At 35.4% G+C, this 24,340-nt stretch overlaps 1 protein-coding gene across 3 annotated transcripts in view; it reads left to right on the plus strand.

The window, feature by feature from the left end:
- The first annotated feature begins 2,118 nt into the window (after positions 1–2,118).
- Positions 2,119–24,340, plus strand: part of LOC109078201 (chemokine-like protein TAFA-5) — a 43,543-nt gene continuing 21,321 nt past the window's right edge. Inside the window, exons 1-2 of one of the 3 annotated variants that reach the window (XM_042753141.1) lie at positions 2,119–2,423; positions 3,455–3,546. In XM_042753141.1, the coding sequence (XP_042609075.1) occupies positions 2,284–2,423; positions 3,455–3,546 (232 nt within the window). In that variant the 5' untranslated portion in view covers positions 2,119–2,283. Of the gene's footprint in view, positions 2,424–3,420; positions 3,547–19,348; positions 20,111–24,340 lie in introns of those variants that run through there. The other 2 variants (XM_042753142.1, XM_042753143.1) reach the window with 2 other exon arrangements.

Raw genomic sequence — 24,340 nt, forward strand, 5'->3', positions numbered from 1 at the left:
ACGTAGGAAAACAAGGCTTTCCCATGAGGAAACAAGTGCTGAAGGCTGACTTAATCAGATTGCATACTATCCATCTTCGTTAGCATGTATTTTGATGCATTCAAGTTATGTTGGCAAGATAATATATGCAAGATGAAAGCACATGAACACCAGCACAATATTGTAACTACCAGTGGAAAATTTGAAACTTCCTTTAAATGAACAGTTCACCCCATAATAAATATTTGATGAAAAATGTACCCCAAAACATAGATGAGTTCCTTTCTTCATCGGAACATAAATTTTGCAGTACATCACTTGCTCACTAATGGATCCTCTGCAGATAAAATGCTAGCCCAAATACTGCTTTCTCCAGTGAAAAAGTCACCTTGTCTGAATCAGGGGAGAAATATGCACAGATCAAGCACTGTTTACAAGCTAAAACACTCCAGTACTGTTTTAACAAATATGTTGGTGGATTTTGATGTGAGAGAACAACAGGAGATGGACTTTTTCACTGCAGGAAGTATTATTATGGATTATGGACTCGTGTTTTGGCCAAAGTTTAAAGTGAAATGTCTTAATGATTGACTTCTCTCAAAAATGCAGCTTTTCAAAAGATGTTATTTCTTGTGGATTATTGTGATGTTTTTAATCAGGTGTTTGGACTCTCATTCTGACGGCACCCATTCACTGCAAAGGATCCATTGGTAAGTAAGTGATGTAATGATAACTTTATCCAAATATGTTCCTATTAAGAGACAAACTAATGTACATCATGGATGGCCTGAGGGTGAGTACATTTTCTGAGAATTTTTCATTTTTAGGTGAACTATTCCTTTGAGGACAGAGTTTGTGAGTTGGGGGCATGTCGGTGAGTACATTTGTTGAAATCAATGAAATTATATATAAATTTATAATATATATATATATATATATATATATATATATATATATATATATATATATAAATTTAATTTACAATAAAATTAAGTTTCATGTACAAAGTGTTGTAGGCTACAATTACTACAATTTAATTGACAAAATCTTGAATCAAAACATAAAGCAAAAACACACGGGATGTGCATTCTTTATCTATATTAATCTTAATTTATTTATCATTAAAAGTAGAGTTAAGTAGAGGTTGTTTTTTTCTGCAACCAAGTGACATAGCCGACGTCGTATGACTTCACAACTCATAAATATGAACTTCTCAGAAGGACTTGAATGCAATGTCGATTCCATGTTTCAGACTAGGCAGGTTCATCTTAAAGGGATTGAATATTATTTACAAACAGCACTTTTCCTAAGTGTCAAATCAAAGAGGTTTTCATTTCTTCTTGGATATTATGTTGGTGTCCACAGCTTGAGGTGAAGCTGAATGCAGAGGCTTATCACAAGGAAAAATGCTATGTAATGCTGTGAATACTAAAATCCACACAATGAGATAAATGCTTAGTGGATCAACGACAAATGCAGATGTCTGAGATGATAAACAGTAGAAATCTCATAAAAATGTACTTCAAGATGCAAGTGCCAAGTTTTTTATATGGAGTCTTTATATTATGTTTTATAAATGTTTTTGAAGTGTTTATGACATTTTCAACAGAATTGTAGATTTATTGGATCGAAAATGTCAGATGCCATAACCATAAAAAAAAAAACCTTTATAAAATGTTCTTTGCACCTACTTTATCACTAAACACACAGGCACAGACACACTGCGATTCCCAGGATCATTACAGGTCTAATGATTTTTATAAGCTACTGTACAAACTGTATTCTCTATCCCCTACCCTACCCCTAACTCTACCCCTCACACAAAACTTTCTACATTTTTACATTTTTAAAAACTTCATTCTATATGATTTATAAGCTTGTTACTTCATGTGGACAAAAATAAATAAATAAATAAATTTTTTTATAAAAAAAAATAAAAAGGTCCCCACAAGGACAACATTTACTGTTGTTTCTATCCTTGTGGGGTCCCCATAACGTAGGAAATACCAGGTAAACACACACACACACACACACACACACACACACACAAAAACACACGAGATGGACAATTAGATCATATTAGACTCGGATGATCAATGTGAAAACATTTGAAAAGCAAGTCAGGTAAAGATTGCTATCAGTTTATGATGTTGATACTATCTCCAGCCAGGAGAGGTCGCTGGTTTCCAGCCGCTCCCAGTATTCATTTCAGTGTAGTAGGACTGCACTCGAATGTAAACATTCACTAACATTAGAAAATAATAAATGAAAAACTGACCATGAAACCAGTATTTTTCAGTCAAGATGTTAAACAGATTACCAAGTTCAAGGGCATACCCATATGTTTTGATTGCATGGAAATCTGTATTTTATTTAAATCGCCAGCACACCACTGCTCACAAACAACGGGGACGCCAGAGTTGCACTTGCCTCAAATTTCAAAGGTAAAATTAATAGTCAACAAAAGCTTTTTGCCAAATGCATGACAGAAATGTTTGCACTGAACTATGCTCTTATTACGGTTTCCGCGGGTCCTTAAAACGTCTTCAGTTAAATTGTTTACATTTTAGGCCACGAAAACTCTTAAAAGGTACAAAAAGTCTAAATTATAAGAGGTCTTTGGGAACGGACAGACAAGAATTCCTATATGTGTTAATATTACGATTAAATTTCAAAAGGCTACGATTTCACTGAATAAACGTGAGCGTGCACGTCAGCTTTGTGTACTGCGGTTACTGTGGAAACCAATATATTTCTGCAGTTCTGTTTTCTTAAAAAATGTTTAAAGGCTGAAATGTGAAGTGAAGGTTTTTAAAGGTCTTAAATTAAATTTTTTTAAATCCTGCTGATACCAGGTTATTTTATGGTACCATTTGGAATAACTATTTATTTATTTTTTTTTAAATAAGCTCTTTTTAACGGTCCTCTTAGGTTGTTTTGAGAATGTTCTGTAGGCCACTAATGAAAAAAGGACCTCTGTTAATTTGTTTGTTGCAAATTTAACGTTACAGGCAATGCGACTGAGATGTTTACATTGGCTTGTTGGTAATACAAGCACAAGAATCGATTCTCTCTCAATCGACTTCAGGTATCAAGCACTTTTCCGTGGTCTCCAGATGAAACGGCAGCAGCGCTGCTTCTCTCCAACTCAGATTTTAGATATCCATTTTTTTCAAGTTTCACAACTGTAAACGTCGCAGTAACCTTTCTCTTTTAGTTACTATCTCTACAAGACACGATGTAGGCTATGGTTAGCTTCTCTGTAACACATCGCTTATGACCTACTCAGCATCGCGAACAGGATCTTCTTCGTCTTCTGTCTCTTCTCGGTGCTGCTCACGGATACGGTCGCGCCGCTTCTCCCTCGTTTCTGTTTGGCAACTTTGAGACGAACGCCGAAGCTGGTTATACGAGCCTGATTGGAGGCTAATTTGACTGGAAAACTGAGACCGACTTTGATGGCTTCGCCCTTTAGGAAGAGGAGTAGACAGTGGGATGCGTGGCTGACGATGTCCTCAACTTTCTGGCTTGTGCTGCTGTTCAGCGCTCTGCTGATCCTCTGCTGCGGTACGTAGCCTACACTGCTCTTCTGCTTATGATTCTTGCATTTATTCCCATAACTCGTCGACAATAAGGTAACTGTGAGTTCAGCACCTATAATGAATGTCATATGATGAGTTTGATATAAAAAGGGGCTTGAAGTTGAATATTTCACCCTAAAGATGGATGTTTTAGTTTTTTAGACAATACCCCCCCCCCCCCCATCTTTATCCCAGTGGATGGATAAATTGTTTAGTCATTAGTTCCATACCAACGATAGATAGATAGATAGATAGATAGTTTTTAGACAATAATTTCCTCATTTTACCCTCAGTTTCCTAATGCTGATAGATAGATAGATAGATAGATAGATAGATAGATAGATAGATAGGTTTTAGACATTCATTTCTTATTGCTAATGGATGAATGGATAATACTTTCTAGACATTCATTCCCACAGTTTTCCCCTCACTTTTACCAACAATAAATATGGATAGACACATAGATAGACAGATAGACGAACAGAAATACAGACAGATCGATAGATAGATTTTAGTGCATTCATTCATTTCTAATTGCTAATGGATGAATGTATAATACTTTTTAGACATTAAATCCCTCACCCTTTTTTTTTATTTTTATTTTTTTTACCAACAATAGACTGATTTTTGGCCATTTTTTGGACTAATTTTTGGACATCAATTTTTCCACTTCCCCCCAATATTCTTACACTTATGGATGGATTCACAGTCTTTCCCATACTTTTCAATGCTACAAGAAAGACAGAGAGACAGAGAGAGAGAGAGGGGGAGAGATAGAGAGATGTACATGTAGTAACCACATTACTACCTAATCAGGTTCGGCCCCTCTATACGACTACATTACCGGTCTGGTGTTTGGGGACTCAGGAGTCAAGCCCCACTGTACTGTGGCTGTGGGAGTCTTCATTAGCGTTGTGTTGTCCTATCGATTGAATCTATAGCATTGCATTCAGTTAGAAGACACAGCAAAGAAAAAAAAAAGAAAAAAAGCAGACACTTCCTCCCCAGTGGCATTTCAGCAAATGGCCAAGACCCCTTAATCAGTTTTATTAGGGGATGCAGCATTTCTGGACCAGACACCCAGAGCCCATTGTAGCTTTTAGAAGGGCTGTATTCTTGTCCCAATTGCATATTGACTTGAGTACATTAAAATCTTTAGTTCTTCCTCAGACAGGCCAGTAAATGGAAATCTTTATTGATTGCTCTGCGGAGACAGCATTCGCACACCGTTTAACCCCCTCAACAGATTTTAGGACTTTTAATGTGGGGGCCTAAGACAGCAAAATCATTTCATTAAGAACAACAAGAATCTTTTTCCATGCAGTTGTTGTTGCATTTGCTATTATCTCTTAAAAGCTAGAATGCACTAGCTCCACTCAAGTGCATAATTCAAAATAAGCTTGGAGACAGGCCATCTGTTCTGTGCATACAAAAAATAGGCTATTTTAAAAACAACAACCAACCCAAAATCTGTTTTCTAACCAGCAGCCGTACTGTTCAAACCAGTTGAATCAACCATTTTTCTGCATGACATTGACCACAAATGATTCGTCCCAAAAACTCATAATATATTGAATCTTGTGCTGAGTCAGAAGACAAAATAATGGCACTTTAAGGAGTCATTATTCTAGAGCTGACACTGTACACTTTTAATCCATCTATACTGTTCTCTGGCTTTTAAAAAATCAAGTTATTCAATGGCAGTGATGACCAGCGGGGTGAGAGTGGCTCTTGACTTACAGGCTTATTATGCAGAGCACCTATAAGTCGCTCATGATGAAGTGCATGAAAGCAGCCATTTATTGTTTGTATTTTTATACATAAATCATGCTGTGCAGGCATATGCTTTATTATGCATGTGATGAGGTGGCGTGAAGAACCCCAGCATCTTCTAAACTTCCTTTCAAAGCTTAAAAATATTGAATTTCTTAGAACCATCCCCTCTAAAGTGCTTATGAGACATTGGATCCCTCTGATGTGCTGCTTCTTCACCGTTTTAAGAGCATGGATGGGATACATTAAATTGGCTCTTCAGATGCAAAGGGTGGAAGAGACTCCCTAAGTAACTGAACAGTTTGAAAGCCATAATGCTAACTTTGGATTTCCATTACATGAGCTTCAGCCCCCCTATAAAGGCGTTCCCCCAAGTGAACACTAAAGCAGATCATACAGGAACTCTTTTCACTGGTTATTTAGAGAGATTTGCAAAACAACAGGTACTCATAGCTCCCATTTGTATTATATAAACTTTTTTAAAATAAAAACAAAAGTACTGTTGGGAGAGCTACATTAAGAATAGCTCAATGAAAACTAGGTTTAGATGAACTACAAACTACTAACAAAATTACATTTAAATGTAAATACAAAATACAACTAGAATAAAACTATATAAAATAGTTTGCAGAGTTATGTTCCAATAGTGCTTATATACCAGGAAGACTCTTAATTGGTACATTAGTGGTGGAGAGATTCAGTAATTCTTTCTCTAGGTTATATCATTAAGACAGTGACTGTCTTTATGAGTGAACAAACTCTTTGAAACATTCAACAATTTCATCACAAAACAGAATTTTTTAGGAACAAACAAGTGGCTGTCTTTTAATAAGTCACAGAATGATTCACTCAGCTGATTTGTTAAAAACACTAATTCATTCAGGAATGTTAGGAATGAGTCACTGAATCATTCAGTCAATCAATTTATTCAGAAACACAGATTCATTCAGGAAAAAATCTTTTGAGTAAGTTAATGAATCATTTACTCATACAATTTGTTGAAACTGAATTGTTAAGTCAGTCAGTTTGTTCAGAAACACTGATTCATTCAAGAACAAAACAAGTGTCTTTGAGTGAGTCACTGAATCATTTAATCAACCAATTTGTTGAAATACACAGATTCATTCAGAAACATTATGAATGAGTCACTGAATTGTTAAGTCAATCAGTTTGTTCAGAAACACTGATTCATTCAAGAACAAAACAAGTGTCTTTGAGTGAGTCACTGAATCATTTACTCAACCAATTTGCTCAAATACACTGATTCAATCAGCAATGTTATGAATGAGTAACTGAATCATTCAGTCAACTGATTTGTTCAAAAACACTGATTTATTCAGGAACTAAACAAATGACTGTCTTTATTAATCAGTCTTAAAATCATTCACTCAACTGATTCCCAAGTAATGCAAAACTGCTCAAATAATTTATGAATACAATGTAAGTCACTTTGGATAAAAGCTTCTGCAAAATGAAAGTGTTTTTTAAACTTTTCATTCTCATTCAAACAAACTGATTCCCTAGAATAAAACTGAATGAACAGTTGAATTATTAAAACCCCTTACACATTAGTATGGCGGAATACACACACAAAGCAACATTAAAAAGCAGTGATGTAGAATTTTGACATGCTACTGCTCTACTCATTGCAAAAAGTAGCTACTACTTATCACATGAGAGAAAAGGAGAAAAGAATCAAAAACAGGCAATCAAACAAAAATAGAGGGAAGAATTTATTTGGTCCAAAGGTTTATAGCCCTGGAAGTAAACTGCTTTGGGAAAATAAACAAGTTTGATAGCAGCGCAAGGAAAGAAATATGAAAAGTCTGGCACGCAACAACTAAATGAGCTGCTATTTTAATAAAGCCAGCGGATAATGGAGCCGCTCAATTAATGTGGTTTATGGTGTAATTCTTTTCCTCCGTTCGAACAACGCTCTGACATTTAGATCCCTTCTACACTTCCACACAAGCCTCCGATAGATCAGTCAGTCCGTTTGTTTGCAAAACATATTGAGGGTGAGAAAAAAACGAGAGAGAATGAGACGGGGAAAAAGAAAGAGGGAACGAGTGTGTTTACAAGAGCTCATTCAGTGGACACAAGGGAAGAGAAACCCTGAAGATATTTATTCAACTGGAGCAGTGTAATTCCAGCTGATACATTCATACATTTTGAAACATGGCTTTGTTAAGCTTCATTGGCCGTCTCTGGGAAACAGAATCTCTCTACTGCTCTATCCCTGAAACCTTGGTTTCTTGCTTTTGCTCTTTTTCTCAGGAGCAATAAATGTTAGATTGTATTGGCACTATATAGTCCTGGTCAAATCCTATTAATATGTGTTATATTAGGTTTTTTCGTGGCAATATCAAAAAGAATCTCTCACATTCCCAGCGTTCACCCTCCAAAACTTGCAGTGAGACGCGGTTCATCATCCGCAAATATAATACTTTCAGAACAAAAGCATTGTTAAATTTTCAGGACAGAAGGTCACCGGCGTTTCGCGCCGTATGTAGACCGCAGCGTGTCTGTTAGTGACTCTCCTCCCTGCCGTCTGGCAGGCCACTCTATCCACAGATTCCAGCTCACCCAGCTTAACTAAATCAAGTTCAATTTGAAAGCAGGAGACGTGCCAGAAGTGCCATTGTGTAAGTCGTGAATAATGTAAAGCAGCTGATGCCTTTGCTTGTTGCGGAATCTCTTTGTGGCTCAAATAATTTAAGAATAGCTTACGTCGGAATGCTTTCTCCTGTCTCTAAAAACAAATTGTCGTATGCATAGAGCCTGGATGCCACCAAGGTCATTTTGTTAATTTACTCATCTATTTTTTTTATCCCCCCTTTTCCATCTAACCCCGCCTTCTCTGTGAGTATTTGACCGTATCGACCTGTTTGTTTATAATCGGCTTAAACCTCAGGTAAGAACTTGAAATAGTATTGTTACCCTACATTTCATACATCTGTTTGTAATGATATACATCTACATTCATTTTTCATAAGCTCAATGAACGCTACCAGGTGTAAACCAGAAAAATCACTTTGTTCTGGAAGTTCCTGAGATGATCTCCGTAATCCCAGACACACGTTCATTAATTGACACAAACTGAATGGAACAGAAAGCACTGGTCTCGAGACGAGTCTGAAACTGTTTAAACTTGGCACAGTGTCATATACTCATGCATTGGAATGTTTAAACAACACTGAGACATCTGTTCATGAGTCAATGACAAATAAATAGAAAGATGTTTCTAAAAAAATCTAGTTTTAAACACATGCCAAATTCTGAGAAATGTACTTTTGTGTTCATGTTAGTTTCATATGTTTTTGAAAAACACATTTTCAAGAAAAGTTTGAATTGAACAACTAATGTGATTTAATGAATGTCATTTGGTATAACCAAGTAAAATGTTCACACCTAAATCATGTTCGAATAATGTTCAAAAAATATATATAATATGACTTTTAATGAAGAAATATTAATTTGGGGGGCTTCTCACCTCACAAAATGAATTAACTTGGCCATCTTTCTGCACATTGCTTGCACCACCAAACTTTCTTTTTCACATACTAATGAGCAGTATATATGTGTATGTATGTATATATATATATACAGGTGCATCTCAACAAATTAGAATGTCATGGAAAAGTTCATTTATTTCAGTAATTCAACTCAAATTGTGAAACTTGTGTATTAAATAAATTCAATGCACACAGACTGAAGTAGTTTAAGTCTTTGGTTCTTTTAATTGTGATGATTTTGGCTCACATTTAACAAAAACCCACCCATCTCAACAAATTAAAATATGGTGACATGCCAATCAGCTAATCAACTCAAAACACCTGCAAAGGTTTCCTGAGCCTTCAAAATGGTCTCTCAGTTTGGTTCACTAGGGTACACAATCATGGTGAAGACTGCTGATCTGGCAGTTGCCCAGAAGACAATCATTGACACCCTTCACAAGGAGGGTAAGCAACAAACATTCATTGCCAAAGAAGCTGGCTGTTCACAGAGTGCTGTATCCAAGCATGATAACAGAAAGTTGAGTGGAAGGAAAAAGTGTGGAAGAAAAAGATGCACAACCAACCGAGAGAACCGCAGCCTTATGAGGATTGTCAAGCAAAATCGATTCAAGAACTTGAGTGAAATTCACAAGGAATGGACTGAGGCTGGGGTCAAAGCATCAAGAGCCACCACACACAGACATGTCAAGGAATTTGGCTACAGTTGTCATATTCCTCTTGTTAAGCCACTCCTGAACCACAGACAACGTCAGAGGCGTCTTACCTGGGCTAAGGAGAAGAAGAACTGGGCTATTGCCCAGTGGTCCAAAGTCCTCTTTTCAGATGAGAGCAAGTTTTGTATTTCATTTGGAAACCAAGGTCCTAGAGTCTGGAGGAAGGCTGGAGAAGCTCATAGCCCAAGCTGCTTGAAGTCCAGTTTGTAAAGTTGCTTGTAAAGTTTCCACAGTCTGTGATGATTTGGGGTGCAATGTCATCTGCTGGTATTGGTCCATTGAGTTTTTTGGAAACCAAAGTCACTGCACCGGTTTACCAAGAAATTTTGGAGCACTTCATGCTTCCTTCTGCTGACCAGCTTTTTGAAGATGCTGATTTCATTTTCCAACAGGATTTAGCACCTGCCCACACTGCCAAAAAGCACCAAAAGTTGGTTAAATGACCATGGTGTTGGTGTGCTTGACTGGCCAGCAAACTCACAGACCTGAACCCCAGAGAGAATATATGGGGTATTGTCAAGAGGAAAATGAGAAACAAGAGACCAAAAAATGCAGATGAGCTGAAGGCCACACAAACTGATCACCTCCATGCCGTGCCGAATTGAGGCAGTAATTAAACCAAAAGGAGCCCCTACCAAGTATTGAGTACATGTACAGTCAATGAACATACTTTCCAGAAGGCCAACAGTTCACTAAAATGTTTTTTTTTATTGGTTTTATGAAGTATTCTAATTTGTTGAGATAGTGAATAGGTGGGTTTTTGTTAAATGTGAGCCAAAATTAGCACAATTAAAAGAACCAAAGACAAACTACTTCAGTTTGTGTGCACTGAATTTATTTAATAGACGAGTTTCACAATTTGAGTTGAATTACTGAAATAAATGAACTTTTCCATGACATTGTAATTTATTGAGATGCACATGTATATATATATATATATATATATATATATATATATATATATATATATATATCGGAGATATGATCAGGTTATGTTAAACTATTTAATAAAGTTTTTTTTTTTGAGGTCAGTTGCACAATCCTGACTTTTTTTATTGTATGCACTCAACCCCCGTGCCCCCCCCCCCCAAAAAAAAATATCAAAATGAGTCTTAATTGAGAAATGAAAAACATTTATAAATTGCAAGTATTTTTGAATGAATTAATATATCTGGATAAAAAATGAGCATGTCATTGACCTTTATACAGAGCAATAATTAAAAAATGGCACGTCCTGAGAGAAGTATTAAAGGACAGACACACACATAGAGGCATACACACGTTTTCAGAATTGTTTCTCCATCTTCACCACTGAAGGGCAGATGCTTTATGATTTGCCTTGAAAATGTTCTTGTGTGCTTTGCATAGCAACGACGAGAAACTGGTATAAATTCTGCACTGAATATAGAATGAATGTATTCCCATCTGACCTGTGGGCAGTAAAATTCATAAAGTGGCCCATCTTTTACAAGCACATTAACTTTTTTCTCCTCTCTCTCAATTTGGTGGTAATGCCTCCAACAGTTTGAGAAAATGGAGTTATCCTCAGTGGAATGCCTTTTCGTGATTACATCTCTGGCCTAAACAATATTTTAGTCAAATCTCTATTTCATTTTACTGATCCTTTACAAGATATTAGATTTTAATAAGCAATCTCTTTTTCAGTCATTGCTCATAGAATCATGCGACTGAGATTTTGCCTTTGACTCGCTGCACAGCGATAGTGATTATGTTGGAAATCGGCAGCGTTTTACACTGTACCGAATGATATATCACTTTAGAAATATGGTCACAGATGTCGGCTATGTTTTGACAAGCCAAGTGAATACAGCATTATAACTTGATAATCTACATCTGCATCATTCGCAAGAAAACCTTTTTAAGCTCAGTTGCTTGTCACTACATCTTGTCTGAATGATTTATCCAAAGCGTTTGTCAAAAACTGCTTACCATCCACATTTACGCCGTTGTGGATGGCACATTTGAATCTGTCAATAATTAATTTCACACATGCTATCCATTTCATAAACACTTGCTACAGCGGTGCATCACGGTCAGTGGGCAAAAAGTTTGTTCTCTCAAATCAATACTGTCCATAATAATACTGCCCTGCCCTGCATGGAAAACACTTCAGAACTAGAGAAAGATCTGCTTTTCCACACTTACATTCTCTTTGAGATCATCCATCTGTCCTCGAACTGACCAGGGCACTGCTGTTTCAGTCAGTAAATATTGACTTTACACATGAGGTCTTTTCTGTCATGTAGTACCTTTTGACTTTATAACTTGAAGATTTTTTTTTGTTCTAAAAGGGTAAAAACACCTTCAGAAATAGGCAGAAGTATAGTAAAATGGCTAAACAGGAAATAAAGAGGAAGACGTTACAAATTGAGAGTTTGCAAAGTAAAAGTAAATGTGATAATGTCAGAAATTTGTGCGTGGCACTCTGGAATATGACAAAAATGGCAACACTGATTCAAACAAAAGTATTGTAATCACTTAAATTTACAGTGTTTCTCAACTGGTGGGTCCGTTCTGAGTAGGTCACGGAGTGTACGGCCAAAGAAATGACATCAAAAACAAAAAACGTAATTCTAAATGTTTTTCTGATGCGAGACTTTTATTTTAAAAGATGTGCATGAAGCTGTTGACACTTCTGTATTCTATCGTTATTTTTTTCGTAACTTGTTATGAAATAAGTCTCTCACCTCAGAAAAGCAAACTATCCTGTCCTGTCAGATGTTATACCGTGTTCGTAGCATGCACTCATCTATAGCACACGCAAACTTGTGCCGCGCTGTATATCACTTCACTAAAGCGCAGAAACTACGAGCATGCAATGCATGAAATAAAAGTACAGTACCGATAAATCACATAACTTTTACTGCGTGTTTTAGCTGGAAAGGATTTGCATGAAGGTATGATATTCATTCTATTCAGGAGCAGTTTCCACGTTACATTAACAGTTCATGTTAGTATTGTATATTCACCATGGTAACTGTTGTTTCCATAACCCAAAAATACCATGTTATTTTCACTTTGTGTCATTTTGTATTTGTTAAATGACTGTGTTGGCTCATACCAACTTAATTGTATTAACAAAAACTAGTTTGGGACTGCAATTTTATAGACTTACCTTATAGGCTGTTTATTCAGTATTAGTCATATTCTTAAGTCTTAACTTAATTTTTGGAAAATAGATTTGCTTTGATTTTGTTTTTTAACAAATTATATATATCTGCTGATGCATGAATTACTAATAATTAACAACAAAAAAGTTTTCTTTGAAACAAGATTTTAACATAATGATTAACAAGGGTTTTTTAATGACATTTTTTGAGAGAGCTACATATCTGTCCATTACAACAGAAGATAATGGTAAATACTGTAGAATCTTCATTGTCATAAATACATCATTTTAAAAAACCCACACATGGCTTTTGAAAATATCGTTATTTTACCATCATTTTGCTATCATAGAGATACTATATTTTTTGTTAATATTTTGAATTAGTTTTTATTTTCATATTTTCGCTTTGTTTTGTTTTTTTAAGGATAACTAAAAACTAAATAGTTTTTATTATTTTTTATTTCAGTTTTAGTTGTTTCATCAAGTTAAATGAAGAAAAAAAAGTTGCCTTGGCAGCTATTGCAGAAATGAAATAAGTTTTTTTGTTGTATTTTGTTTTAGATCAAGTTTATATTATTTCATGTAAAAAAAGTTTTTACGATTTTGACTGACTATATCAATGATACTGGTTGGATGCAACATGCTCCTGTGATAGCGTATGGTCTGTTTTCGTTGCATAATAGCCTACATAATAATGCAAGGTAGTCAGATAAACTTTGTTTTTTACATTAAATTTAATGTAAAATTAAATTTAAAAAGATGTTAAATAATAGGCCTAAATTCAGTGTTGTTCACTAAACCTCAACCAACATTCAAAACGGGTCATTCTTTGTGAGTTTGTTCATGCCTACAATAGTCTCGGCTTTTTAAATGTGGTGATATTGATATCTATGCTTTGTTTTGTTCACTGTATACCGCATCCTTTTCCTGACCATAGTTGTTCAAATAAAAGTCTCACATAAAAGTCACATCTTTTGTTGTGTAATTTAGATACTTCATTAAATAACATCTGGCTTCCATTGGGCTCGTTTAGGAAATGTACTGTTTCACAAACTCTTTATTAGGAACTGTTGTTACTGTAAGTAAGTTTCATTCTTAATGTTTACCTCTCTGATATTTTTAGCCAATGTTTCATTTTTCACCGTGGCAAGTCTAAAGTGGACAATCCAATTGAATTATGGTTAAGAATAATTGTTACATCAAATTGCACTTCATGTAACACCATCACACTATGAATAACTAAAATGGCTTTTAAAAATTTGCCCACTGCATCAGCGACTAATTAATATGCTCCAACTTTACAAATTGAATTTAATATTTTATCCACTATGGGGGTATGAAAATGTACTGCACTGCAGACCCATGACTTTACAGCTTTACACTGGCCTGTCAGACCATTTCTCACTTCCCTTCTCCACCTCTTTTGAAACACTGGAGTCTGGCCCGAATTAGTCTGCATAGATTGATTACAAAAGTCTTTCCGGGCAGGCGAGAGAAGAAGAGCCCCCGCCTTCTTATCACTCAACGTATCTGGACTTGTCACAGTTTCCCACCTCTCTTTGATTGGGATCTCTACCATCAGTTTTTCTTTCGGACTGTCTGGGAGTAAAACTGTGAGGCTTAATCCGTTCTGATTACCTCTGACAGCAGAAACTCATCGCTCATGCTCATATCAAAGGATACAGTTACAGCTCCACAATACAGTTTTATATATATATATATGGTTCCAGTTTAACTAAACAAGAGCCTGAGATTTGAATGCCATATGGATCAACATATCTTGAAACGGAAAAAACATTGCTGAAATGCAGCAGATTTACTGGAATGCATATTGTGAAGGCAGATGTCACAGTTAATGGGATTCATCCAAATTGGATTGCACAGCCCAAACTGTAATAAGGATGCGCTGTGCGGTTAGACATTGGTTGGGGGTGCACTTCCTCAAAGTGTATAAATTTCTTCTCTTCTTCAAGCTTCTTGTATTTTGTTTGGTTAAAATCTGTCATGACTAATTATGCTGAATTGGAATGAAGGTTTCACACTCTAGAAGCCACGATCCTGTGATTCGAACACCTGTCAGAGCAGAAAGTCTTACATCTGCACATCAGCATCAAATGTGTTTGATTTCGAAAGCTGTGAGTCATTTCACCTGCTATTCATTGTCATTCTAATCGGATGTGCTTTTTTTCTTGTGTTAAAGTGATAGTTCTTCCAGAAATGACTCACTTTCATGTGGTGCTGAATCTGTATGATATTGAACAGATGATTTTTTAAAAGAATATTCTGGCCACTTTAATATAATGAAAGTGATGACTGGAGCTGTTAAGCTTCAAAATGACAAAAAGCATCATAAAAGTAGTCTATGCAATACAATCCAGATGATAGCATTATGTGACAAACAGACAGAGTTTGAAGTCATTATTCATTGAAAAATCAAGAAAAATCTTGGGTGCAGTTTCCCAATAAAGAGGAATCTTATCTGTTCAGACTCAAGAATATTTGTTATGTGCTTTTACCAACACAATCTCATGGGAAATCATAACTATTTTTTTTCTTTTTGAACTGGTTGTGAATTTGTATGAATTCAAGTAATCTTATTCATTATTTGGGGGATTTTTTCTAAAAATAATAGGTTTTTGTATGAATCCAATAATACAGATTAATACAAAATTACCAAATTGTAAAATAGTTATGTTTTCTTATCAGAGCAGGTTGGGTTTTCCCAAAATGTAGTTACTTTACAGTTTGTTCAACACATGCTGAAATGTCACAATAATTATTGTATTGTATTGTAAATAATTATTTTAATATGTTCCTTTAGGGGATTTGCACACAAAAAAAAAACAACAACAAAAAAACCCAACAAACAAATATGTGAAAGAAACTCTTATTTTCAACCCTCATTCTGAACCTCTCTCTGAAATAGTCTGTTTTTAAGGGGTGTGTCTTTTAAGGCTTCTCAGGTATCGGCCACTGTTATGATTGGCTAGCGTCATTGTATAGGAAACACTATCAATGCCCCCTCACTATTGCATGTTTTGACAACATGATCAAAATAAAACTGTAATTTCCAGACAAAGCATTATTAAATCATTTAGATCTAGTACCGCTTCATCTTCCAACAAATGTTTCTTTGTGAACTCTCCATGACACTGTGCCTTGTTTACAAATCAAAATTCTCTGATCAATCCTCAGACACTATCCAGGATGCCATTAAAAATAAACCATCCACTTGTTCCTTATGCTGGGATCCTACTGATATCTAGACAAAAACGTGAACAAGCTGTTTAAACCAAACGCATCAAAATGAACGTTCTTTCAATCCATTTGTCCGATTAATGACAGACTCGAGTGTGTGGATTGTGTCAGAAAGTGAACGCGCGTCTGTATACTGTATCCAGTGTAGACAAGATACAGTAGCTGCAGTGATTGTAATTTCCATTTGCATTCAGTGTGATCAAGTGTCAGCCGTTAAGCGACTGAACGCCAGTTGGCAGGGCTTATGATGAGAAGATGACTATTCATCGATGTCTTGCTCTGGAGGCAGTGTTTATGCAAATGACTGCGCCCAGGTGACATCTCCTTGCCCCTCGGATCCAGAACGAGCCATTTTTGAAGCTTGCTTAAATAAATGCTTTGTTTATATTGAGAAGGACATTTTAAGCTATACAACTTGCAGGATGTTTTAATGGTAAAGACCTCTTATGTGCCAAAAAATAAAGGCAAATTTGATTTCTCATGTCATGACCCCTTCAGCTCCATACATTAAAAGTCATTGGGGCCCAAAATAACCCAACTCTATTGACTTTTTGTATGAACAAAAAACACAAATTACCTTCTTTTTTGTTACATGGAATAAATCAAGTCATACATGTTTGGAACGACATGAAGGTGAGTAATTAATGACAGGGTTTACAATTTTGGCTGAACGGGTTCCTTTAAATGAGAGTATTTTCCAGAGCAATTTGTGACTTTTACACAATCATTGCTTTGCTCACTAGATGTGATTTGCTAGACTTCATTTTCACAGATTCATCAAGGTGCAGGATTCCCAGGGTCAGTGGAGAGGCCCTGTGACTAATTCTGACAATGACAAAGATATTGATTATAAGGAGACTCGCCGTGACGGCAAATGTATTGTGGAGTGTAAACTGCTTTAGGGACATTCAGCAGCCAAGCGGTGGTCTGTGCTTTGCTCCCCCAGAGTGTTGCAGTGATAACGGTGACAGAAATGCTGCATAACATTACAGTGCAGGTGAGAGCGCCCTTGGCTCTCAGACAGGAAGATGGTGTGAGTCAAGATTCATTAACATGTTTTTTTTTTTCCACTTTATTTTTATCCTGACTGTAAAACACATTAGCACATGTTGTTTTTTAAATACCCTGAACTGCATTCAAACCGTTTTGCACTCAAACGGTTTGAATCTCAAGTTCAGCTCATTGATTCAATTATTCGGTCGCAATGGTTAAAGGCCTACTACACTTTATCAGTGAAGCACTACAAGAGTATCAGTGAATACTACATAATTTGGATCTGTTTTCACATAAATCTTTCATATGACTTCAGAAGATGTGGAATATAGCACAAAAGGTGTACTAAATTTAATTTAATCTTTCAAACCTGCATGAAAATTTGTCTTCTATGGAACTTAGTAACTAAACATTTTCAGTTCCTATAGACTTCCATTGTATTCCAGATTTTCATTTTTGGGTGAACTCTCCCTTTAATTCATCTGGTATCTAATGCTCTCATTAGCATGAGATAAATGTTTAGTAAGTAATCTTTCTCATTTCAAATCTAAAGTTTGGTGCTGATGCTCTTCTCGTAATTTGTTTTAGACGATCTCTGAACAAATGGATTTCTGATTCCAAATCAAGGAAAGGGATTTAGATTAAAAAGGACAAACAGCGGCTCGTCCCTGCATTGATCTGAGAGATTAAGTCTATGAATTGAAATGTTGAGTTTCTCAGTTCGGTTCAAGATATTTATCTAATGTGGAATTTCAGTGATTGTTTAAATCACATTGTTTATTTTCTCCATAATAGCTGTTGCTAAATATGTGACGAATATAAATATTCATACTCAAGCATTTGGTTTCTATGGGTTTCTTTTATTTGCAAGCCGGAATTATGTTGGTGTGAATAAATTTACCTTTCATCCACCAAAAATAGAAAACAAAATAGGGTACTGGGTCTGGCTCATATTGCTTATATATACATTATCACACCAATATCACTTTCCAGTGCCTCCACTGAGACGTTGCAATTACTATGGAAAACAAATGTAAAAAGTAAATAAATGAAAGCGGGCTTAATAAATTGGAACTGGGTCTATTGTCCCGCCACATATTTTCATACAGTGACAAACACTGCAGAGTCAAATATAGATATTCCCCTTAGACAAAATGGAAATTTAGAGATAGAGCGGGAGAAAAAAAAGACTAGATCTGTAGGAGATATATTGGCAACACAGGGGGAACATGTTATTATAGGGCAGGGTATTTCAGTAGCAGCTTGACTTTACAGTGGTGCGGTATTCTGAACATATTTAATTGGGTCCCCGCTGATTGATTGCTATTCTTTTACTGAAGCTCGGAGTACGTGAGAACAATATGAGAATGTGATGGGATGTCATGTGTGGACAGCTGTACTCGGGCATAATATGAAAAGTGACATCAACGGCAGAGAAAATGGATTACTCTTAAATCTGAATATATGCATTAAAAGAGATCACTATTAATTATATCATCAAGAGACAAAGCAAATAGCTATCCATCACTGAATGTAGATGACTTTTTAGAGAAGTTTTAGAAAAAACCTTCAAAATGAAAACTAATAAGCATGAGAAAGCAAATCTTCCTACTGGGATTCATATATGTGTTAAATTTATATTTTAATATAAATTTATATATATATTTATATATTAATAAGATTGTCACTGTTATAAATAGCATGTACTGTAATGGATAAAAGCACCTCGTAAATGGCAGCTTGATATTTACTTTCTTACTAAATATAAATCTGAACGTCAACGTGATATTTAACCATGCCTATGCAATTACGTACATAGATGTAAGATGGAAAATGTAAGAAACCAATTTTGACTTGCATATGTAAACTATGGGGTACCCTTTAAAATTAAAAATGATAAAAAGCAAACCTTTGCGTAACAAAAAATAAGATACTTAAAATAAATTAAACAACTGCTTTTGTCCATACAATTAAAGTCAATGGGGTCCAAAATAACCCCAATGGTCCCTACTGATTTTTTTTTTTTGCATAGGGTTTTGTGTTGCATTCACGTTAGTTAATATTTACTGTTTTGAGTCATGTAATTTACCCTGGTGTGTTTATTTTTGTTTGATTGAATGTGTGGCCTTACACATTTAATTAAAGATTATCAGTACCAATTTCATACTATTAAGTTAGAAAAGAAAATATACAGTCACCAAAATGCTTGCAATACCATCACTGTATTTTTACAGCAAAGTTCTAGCAACTGACATTTTTAACAGTAATTTAACATGTTACAGTGTATTAATATTAATGCCAACTTCCCCCTTTTTAAAAAAAAAAAAAAAAAAAAAAAAAACATATTAAATGTGATTTTCACCAGATCGAAGACGGTATTCCTGATCTGTTAGATGAAAAGAAAAAAAAGAAAGAAAAAATAATAATCCCAATACTGCATCTATATCTATGCATTTAGAATTAAAGAGAGAGAGAGAGAGAAAAAAAACATTTTCGTAATAAAACATGTTTGTTGGCCTACTGTAACCAGGTGTTCCCGCGCGCTCTGTAAGTGGAATCGCTCAGAGATTGACAGATTTAACAGTGATGACGTCGATTTTGAACCGAGACGAAACTCGCGTGCAGACCCGCAGCCTGAGTTAAACAGGAGACGCACGCGCGTCCGCACAGTTTCTGCTGGGAAGTCAACGGAACGACGCGCGAGGCTGGACGCGTGCGAGTTCTTTTCCTGGACTTTAACGGGATTCCGGGGGCGACAGTTGTTTATGCAGCTCGAGGCTCGCGTGTGGATGTGTGAAGACATGCGGCGCGGTGCCTGCTAAATATTTTGGGACTATGCAGCGGTTAACGGGACGCGAAGTGTCAGATCAGATGCCACGTCGAAACTCTCTTGCATTGAACTTTAATCTCTCCGAATAGAAACCTGTCGCTGAGCAGTTCCGCACTACCAGCAGAGGCTTGTCCGCATGGAAAGTGTCCTTACACAGCCTGTCCGTCCTGAGAATAAGGGAATGTTTACTCAGTGTCGAGCCGGGATGGATGTGCTGTTGTAAACGCATCCGATCTTCAGAAAGATGCAGCATCTCCGTGTGGCGTGGGCGCTCGCGGGAGCGGCGCTGGGCTTTTTCCTGCTCTTCTTGATTCAAGCGCATTTCTTCGGCGAAGGTAAGCCTTAACGGTCTTTGTCAGAATGCAATGAATTTTGCGGGGGGGAAAACACGTAAATTATAATTTTACGATAAATAATTATAATAAAAACAAGTTGTGGTTGCTAGAACTTTACCATGAAAATATAGTGATTAGCCTATGTTATAACATGACTTTTTGGCATTTTACGTTATTTATAGTTCTTAACTGCATATATGTCATTAAACCATATAATAATAGGCTATACCAAGGTATTTGAGCTGTTAAAATCTCTGTTACTGTAAAATGTGATGATAGCTAATTGTACAGGTGGCGCAGTAAAAGGCCAGATGATGACTGTTCAAAATTGGCCTCTTAAGGGCTATGTAAAGATATACACAACATCAAAAACCAGTGACTGGAAACTAACTATAACATAAAATGCAACATAAAATAGTCAGATGTACATAACTGATAACAAAGAACTTCCAAATAATGGTTTGTGGAAGGCTTTGTGGGAATGTCTCTTAGGTGGTTTCTAAGTCTTAATTATAAAAATATAATTTCAACAATATTTTATTGTAAAAGTATATGGCCTTGTTAAATATACATTTTCACTTCAAATCATAAGGTAAATCTGAAATGTTATTTTTAATGTTTTAGAATATTTTGCAGTAAAATTACATGTTTTGTAATTTTATATAAATAGATGAATGGTAGGGTAACTTGAACATATATATATATATATATATATATATATATATATATATATATATATATATATATATATATATATCATATATGTATTTCATTATATACAATATATATATATAATTTATTTTTTTACAGTGCAGGGTAACATATTGTAAGTCGTTTGCAAAGCAAACACCTTTCAATGAAACAATGACCTGTTTTTCATATATGTATTTCATTATATACAGTACATGTATGTTTTGCCAGTGTATATGCATCAGTACTCTGCATTCAGCTGGCATCAGAATTGATAATAAAAAGGACTTGCGCATGACCTTTCGTGTACTTGTCAATATGTAGTGCTTAAATCTAGCCTAAGGCCAAACCAAGGATCATCTGTTTGAATTGGTACTCCATTTATTTACTTTAAGGAGATGCTACATTTGTAACAATGTCATTAACTGACTGTCTTTGTAACTAAAAAAAAAAAAAAAGATTCACAATCATTTGTGATTATAAATGATTATGTGGAAAGCGCAGAGACTGGATTGTGATATACACTATGATGCACCTAAAGAAAGTGACAGATAGATAGATAGATAGATAGATAGATAGATAGATAGATAGATAGATAGATAGATGAGTAAGAAAATGCTTCAAGTCCTGTAGGTGCTGGTGTGACACCCCAGATTTCAGTCTGACATCTTTTATCTTCTATGTGCTTTGGAAAGCAAAAGCAAAAATATTCTGCCACATAAAATTGATCCATGTTGCATAAGAGTCTCAGCCGTGTGAAAAAGTTCAGACATGTTCATGACCAGTGTCTAATGTTTTTTTTTAGCTCAGAGAACAGACAATTATTTTTTACTACTAATCTTAAAATACAGCATAAAGGCGAGTTGGGATTCGATCGACAGCCTTTGAAGATGACATTACTTTTAACCAACTGATAAAGTTCTTAGTAAAGTGACACTATCATTAAGTTATGTTTGGAGCTCGTAGTGCGTGTGATATCAGTATAGGTGTAAGGTTGAGACCACAAGAGCAGTCACCCATTATGTGTGCGCTTGCTTTGAACAGCTTAAAGGTTTGAGCTGGCCTGCCGCCATGGCAAACAAAACATGTTGGCCTGGTTGCCACAGTAACTGGGCTTTTAAGAAAATAATTGGAGAACGCATGGGTTTGCTTCTCACAAAGTGCCAAGGAATAGAACAGTGACCTCCAGCATAGTGATAGAGAGAACCGCAGGAGGCATCTGCCCAAGCAGCACATTTATGCCGTTATTGTGAATGATTCTGCAGTGCATGTTAAGTAAAAAATTTCAGCTTTCATTAAAAATAATAACCTGCTTCACCGCTGAAACAACTTTTCCTTTTTTTTTTTTTTTTACAGTCTTGCTAATAGTTAGCGCAATTTCATGCAGGTTAACATTAATATGATAATGACACACTTTTCCTTAAGGATGAAATGAAACCTTAATTTTTTTCTTTTTAAAATTGTTTCACTAGGAACTATGTCATATTGCATGCGTAAAACTGTTTTATGCATGATGATTTTAAGCTATTAAGGTGCATACAATTTTTTTTTTAATAGATTTTTTTATTGAGGCTTCATTTTTGGTCTCATTTGTTGCTTTATTTGTTATGCTGTAGTCTTGATATAGTAACAAAATATAATAAAAAAAAGAAAACTAGTCTTAAATGTAAGTATTTGCAGTTTCATCCATCATTGTTAATTCAATTTTGTTGAATTGCTATTGGCTGTTCAGTTCAAACAAAGTCTTTCTGACCAGTGAGCTCAGGTCATGATGACAATGAGAGTGAACAGAAAGAAGAAGAAGAAGAAAAAAAACAGATAATAAAATAATTATTATAAATAAATATTTTAAAGGGATAGTTGCCCAAAAAATGAAAACTCCGTTCTAAACCTACAAGACCTCTGTTCATCTTCGGAACACAAATTAAGATTTTCGCTGAAATCTGAGTGCTTTCTGACCCTGTATAGACAGCAAGGGTCCTACCACGGTCAAGGCCCAGAAAGGTAGTAAAGACATGATTTAAACAGTCAATGTGACATCAGTGGTTCTACTGTAATTTTTCGAAGCTATGAGAATACTTTTTATGCACAACGAAAACAAAAATAACATTATTCAAGGATTTCCTTTCTCCTGGGACAGTCCTCTGGCATTATTGACGCATGCATGTGGTGCTGCTGACGCAGAACATGCATGTGCTGTGCCTGGTTTACAAGCACAGGAAAGCGATGCGCATACGTTGATAACAGTGGATGACTGTCCCCGAAGAGTAGAAATCGTTGAATAAAGTTGTTATTTTTGTTTTCTCTGCACACAAAAGTTTTCTTGTAGCTTCGTAAAATTACAGTTGAACCACTGATGTCACATTGACTATTTTAACAATGTTCTTAATACCTTTCTCAGCCTTGACCGTGGTTGGACCCTTGCTGTCTATGCAAGGTCAGAAAGATCTCAGATTTAATCAAAAATATCTTAATTTGTGTTCTGAAGATTAACAAAGGTCTTACGCGTTTGGAACAACATAAGGGTAAGAAATTCGAGACAAAATCACTTTCACAGACTTTTAAATCAAATGTTCCTTCCTGGTGGAATGACCTGCCCAACTCAATCCGAGCAGCTGAATCCTTAGCCATCTTCAAGAATCGGCTAAAACACACCTCTTCCATATTTATTTGACCCTCTAACTCTAGCACTCTCTTTTCTAATTCTATTCTTTAAAATAAAAACATGCCCCTTTTAGACTTGCATTCTATTCATTTTCTGCTTGTTTTCTAAAAAAAAAAAAAAACTAACACTAGCTTCTCTAATCTTTTTGTTTTCTTTTTATTTATTATATAATTAACAAAAGCAGAAAAGGCCTCCAACACTAGCTTGCTTTATTCGCTTTCTATTCTGTTTTCTTTTTATTTATTATATAAAAATAATAAAAAAAACATGCTAACTGGGACTTGTTATAGCACTTGCATATCATTGCTCTTTTGTTGATTTTAATCGCTTCCATTGTCCTCATTTGTAAGTCGCTTTGGATAAAAGCATCTGCTAAATGACTAAATGTAAATAAATACATTTATTTGTATTTTATATATATATAGTTATTTTTATAAAATAAATACAATTTTATAGTTGTTTTTTAAATAAAATAAATAAATGGACATTTGTTGTATCTTGTTTCATCTCTCTCAATTCAAACATGATTTTCGGCCAATTATTTTTTAAATAATGAACTTGCATTATATTTGCAATGTATTGTGTACATTTCTTGTATTTTTTTACAACTTAAAAGTCACAAGGTCTGTCTAACAACTCTAGACATTGTCTTATATTTGACCTTTTTGTTTTTGTGTCTTGAAAGTGGACTTTCCTTTTCATGGTCTTGGGTTTGCCACACTCTCAGAGATGGAGGCAGATTCAGAAACAGAGACTTATATTGAGCATTTTAAATTCACATTTTGTTGTGATTGGATGTTCAGTTCAAACAAAATCTCCTCTGACTGATAAGTTCAGGTCATGATGACAATATAAGCGAACAGAAAGAAATGCTC

The sequence above is a fragment of the Cyprinus carpio genome, chromosome B25, assembly GCF_018340385.1.
Source record: "Cyprinus carpio isolate SPL01 chromosome B25, ASM1834038v1, whole genome shotgun sequence".
In the NCBI taxonomy this organism is placed as follows: Eukaryota; Metazoa; Chordata; class Actinopteri; order Cypriniformes; family Cyprinidae; genus Cyprinus; species Cyprinus carpio.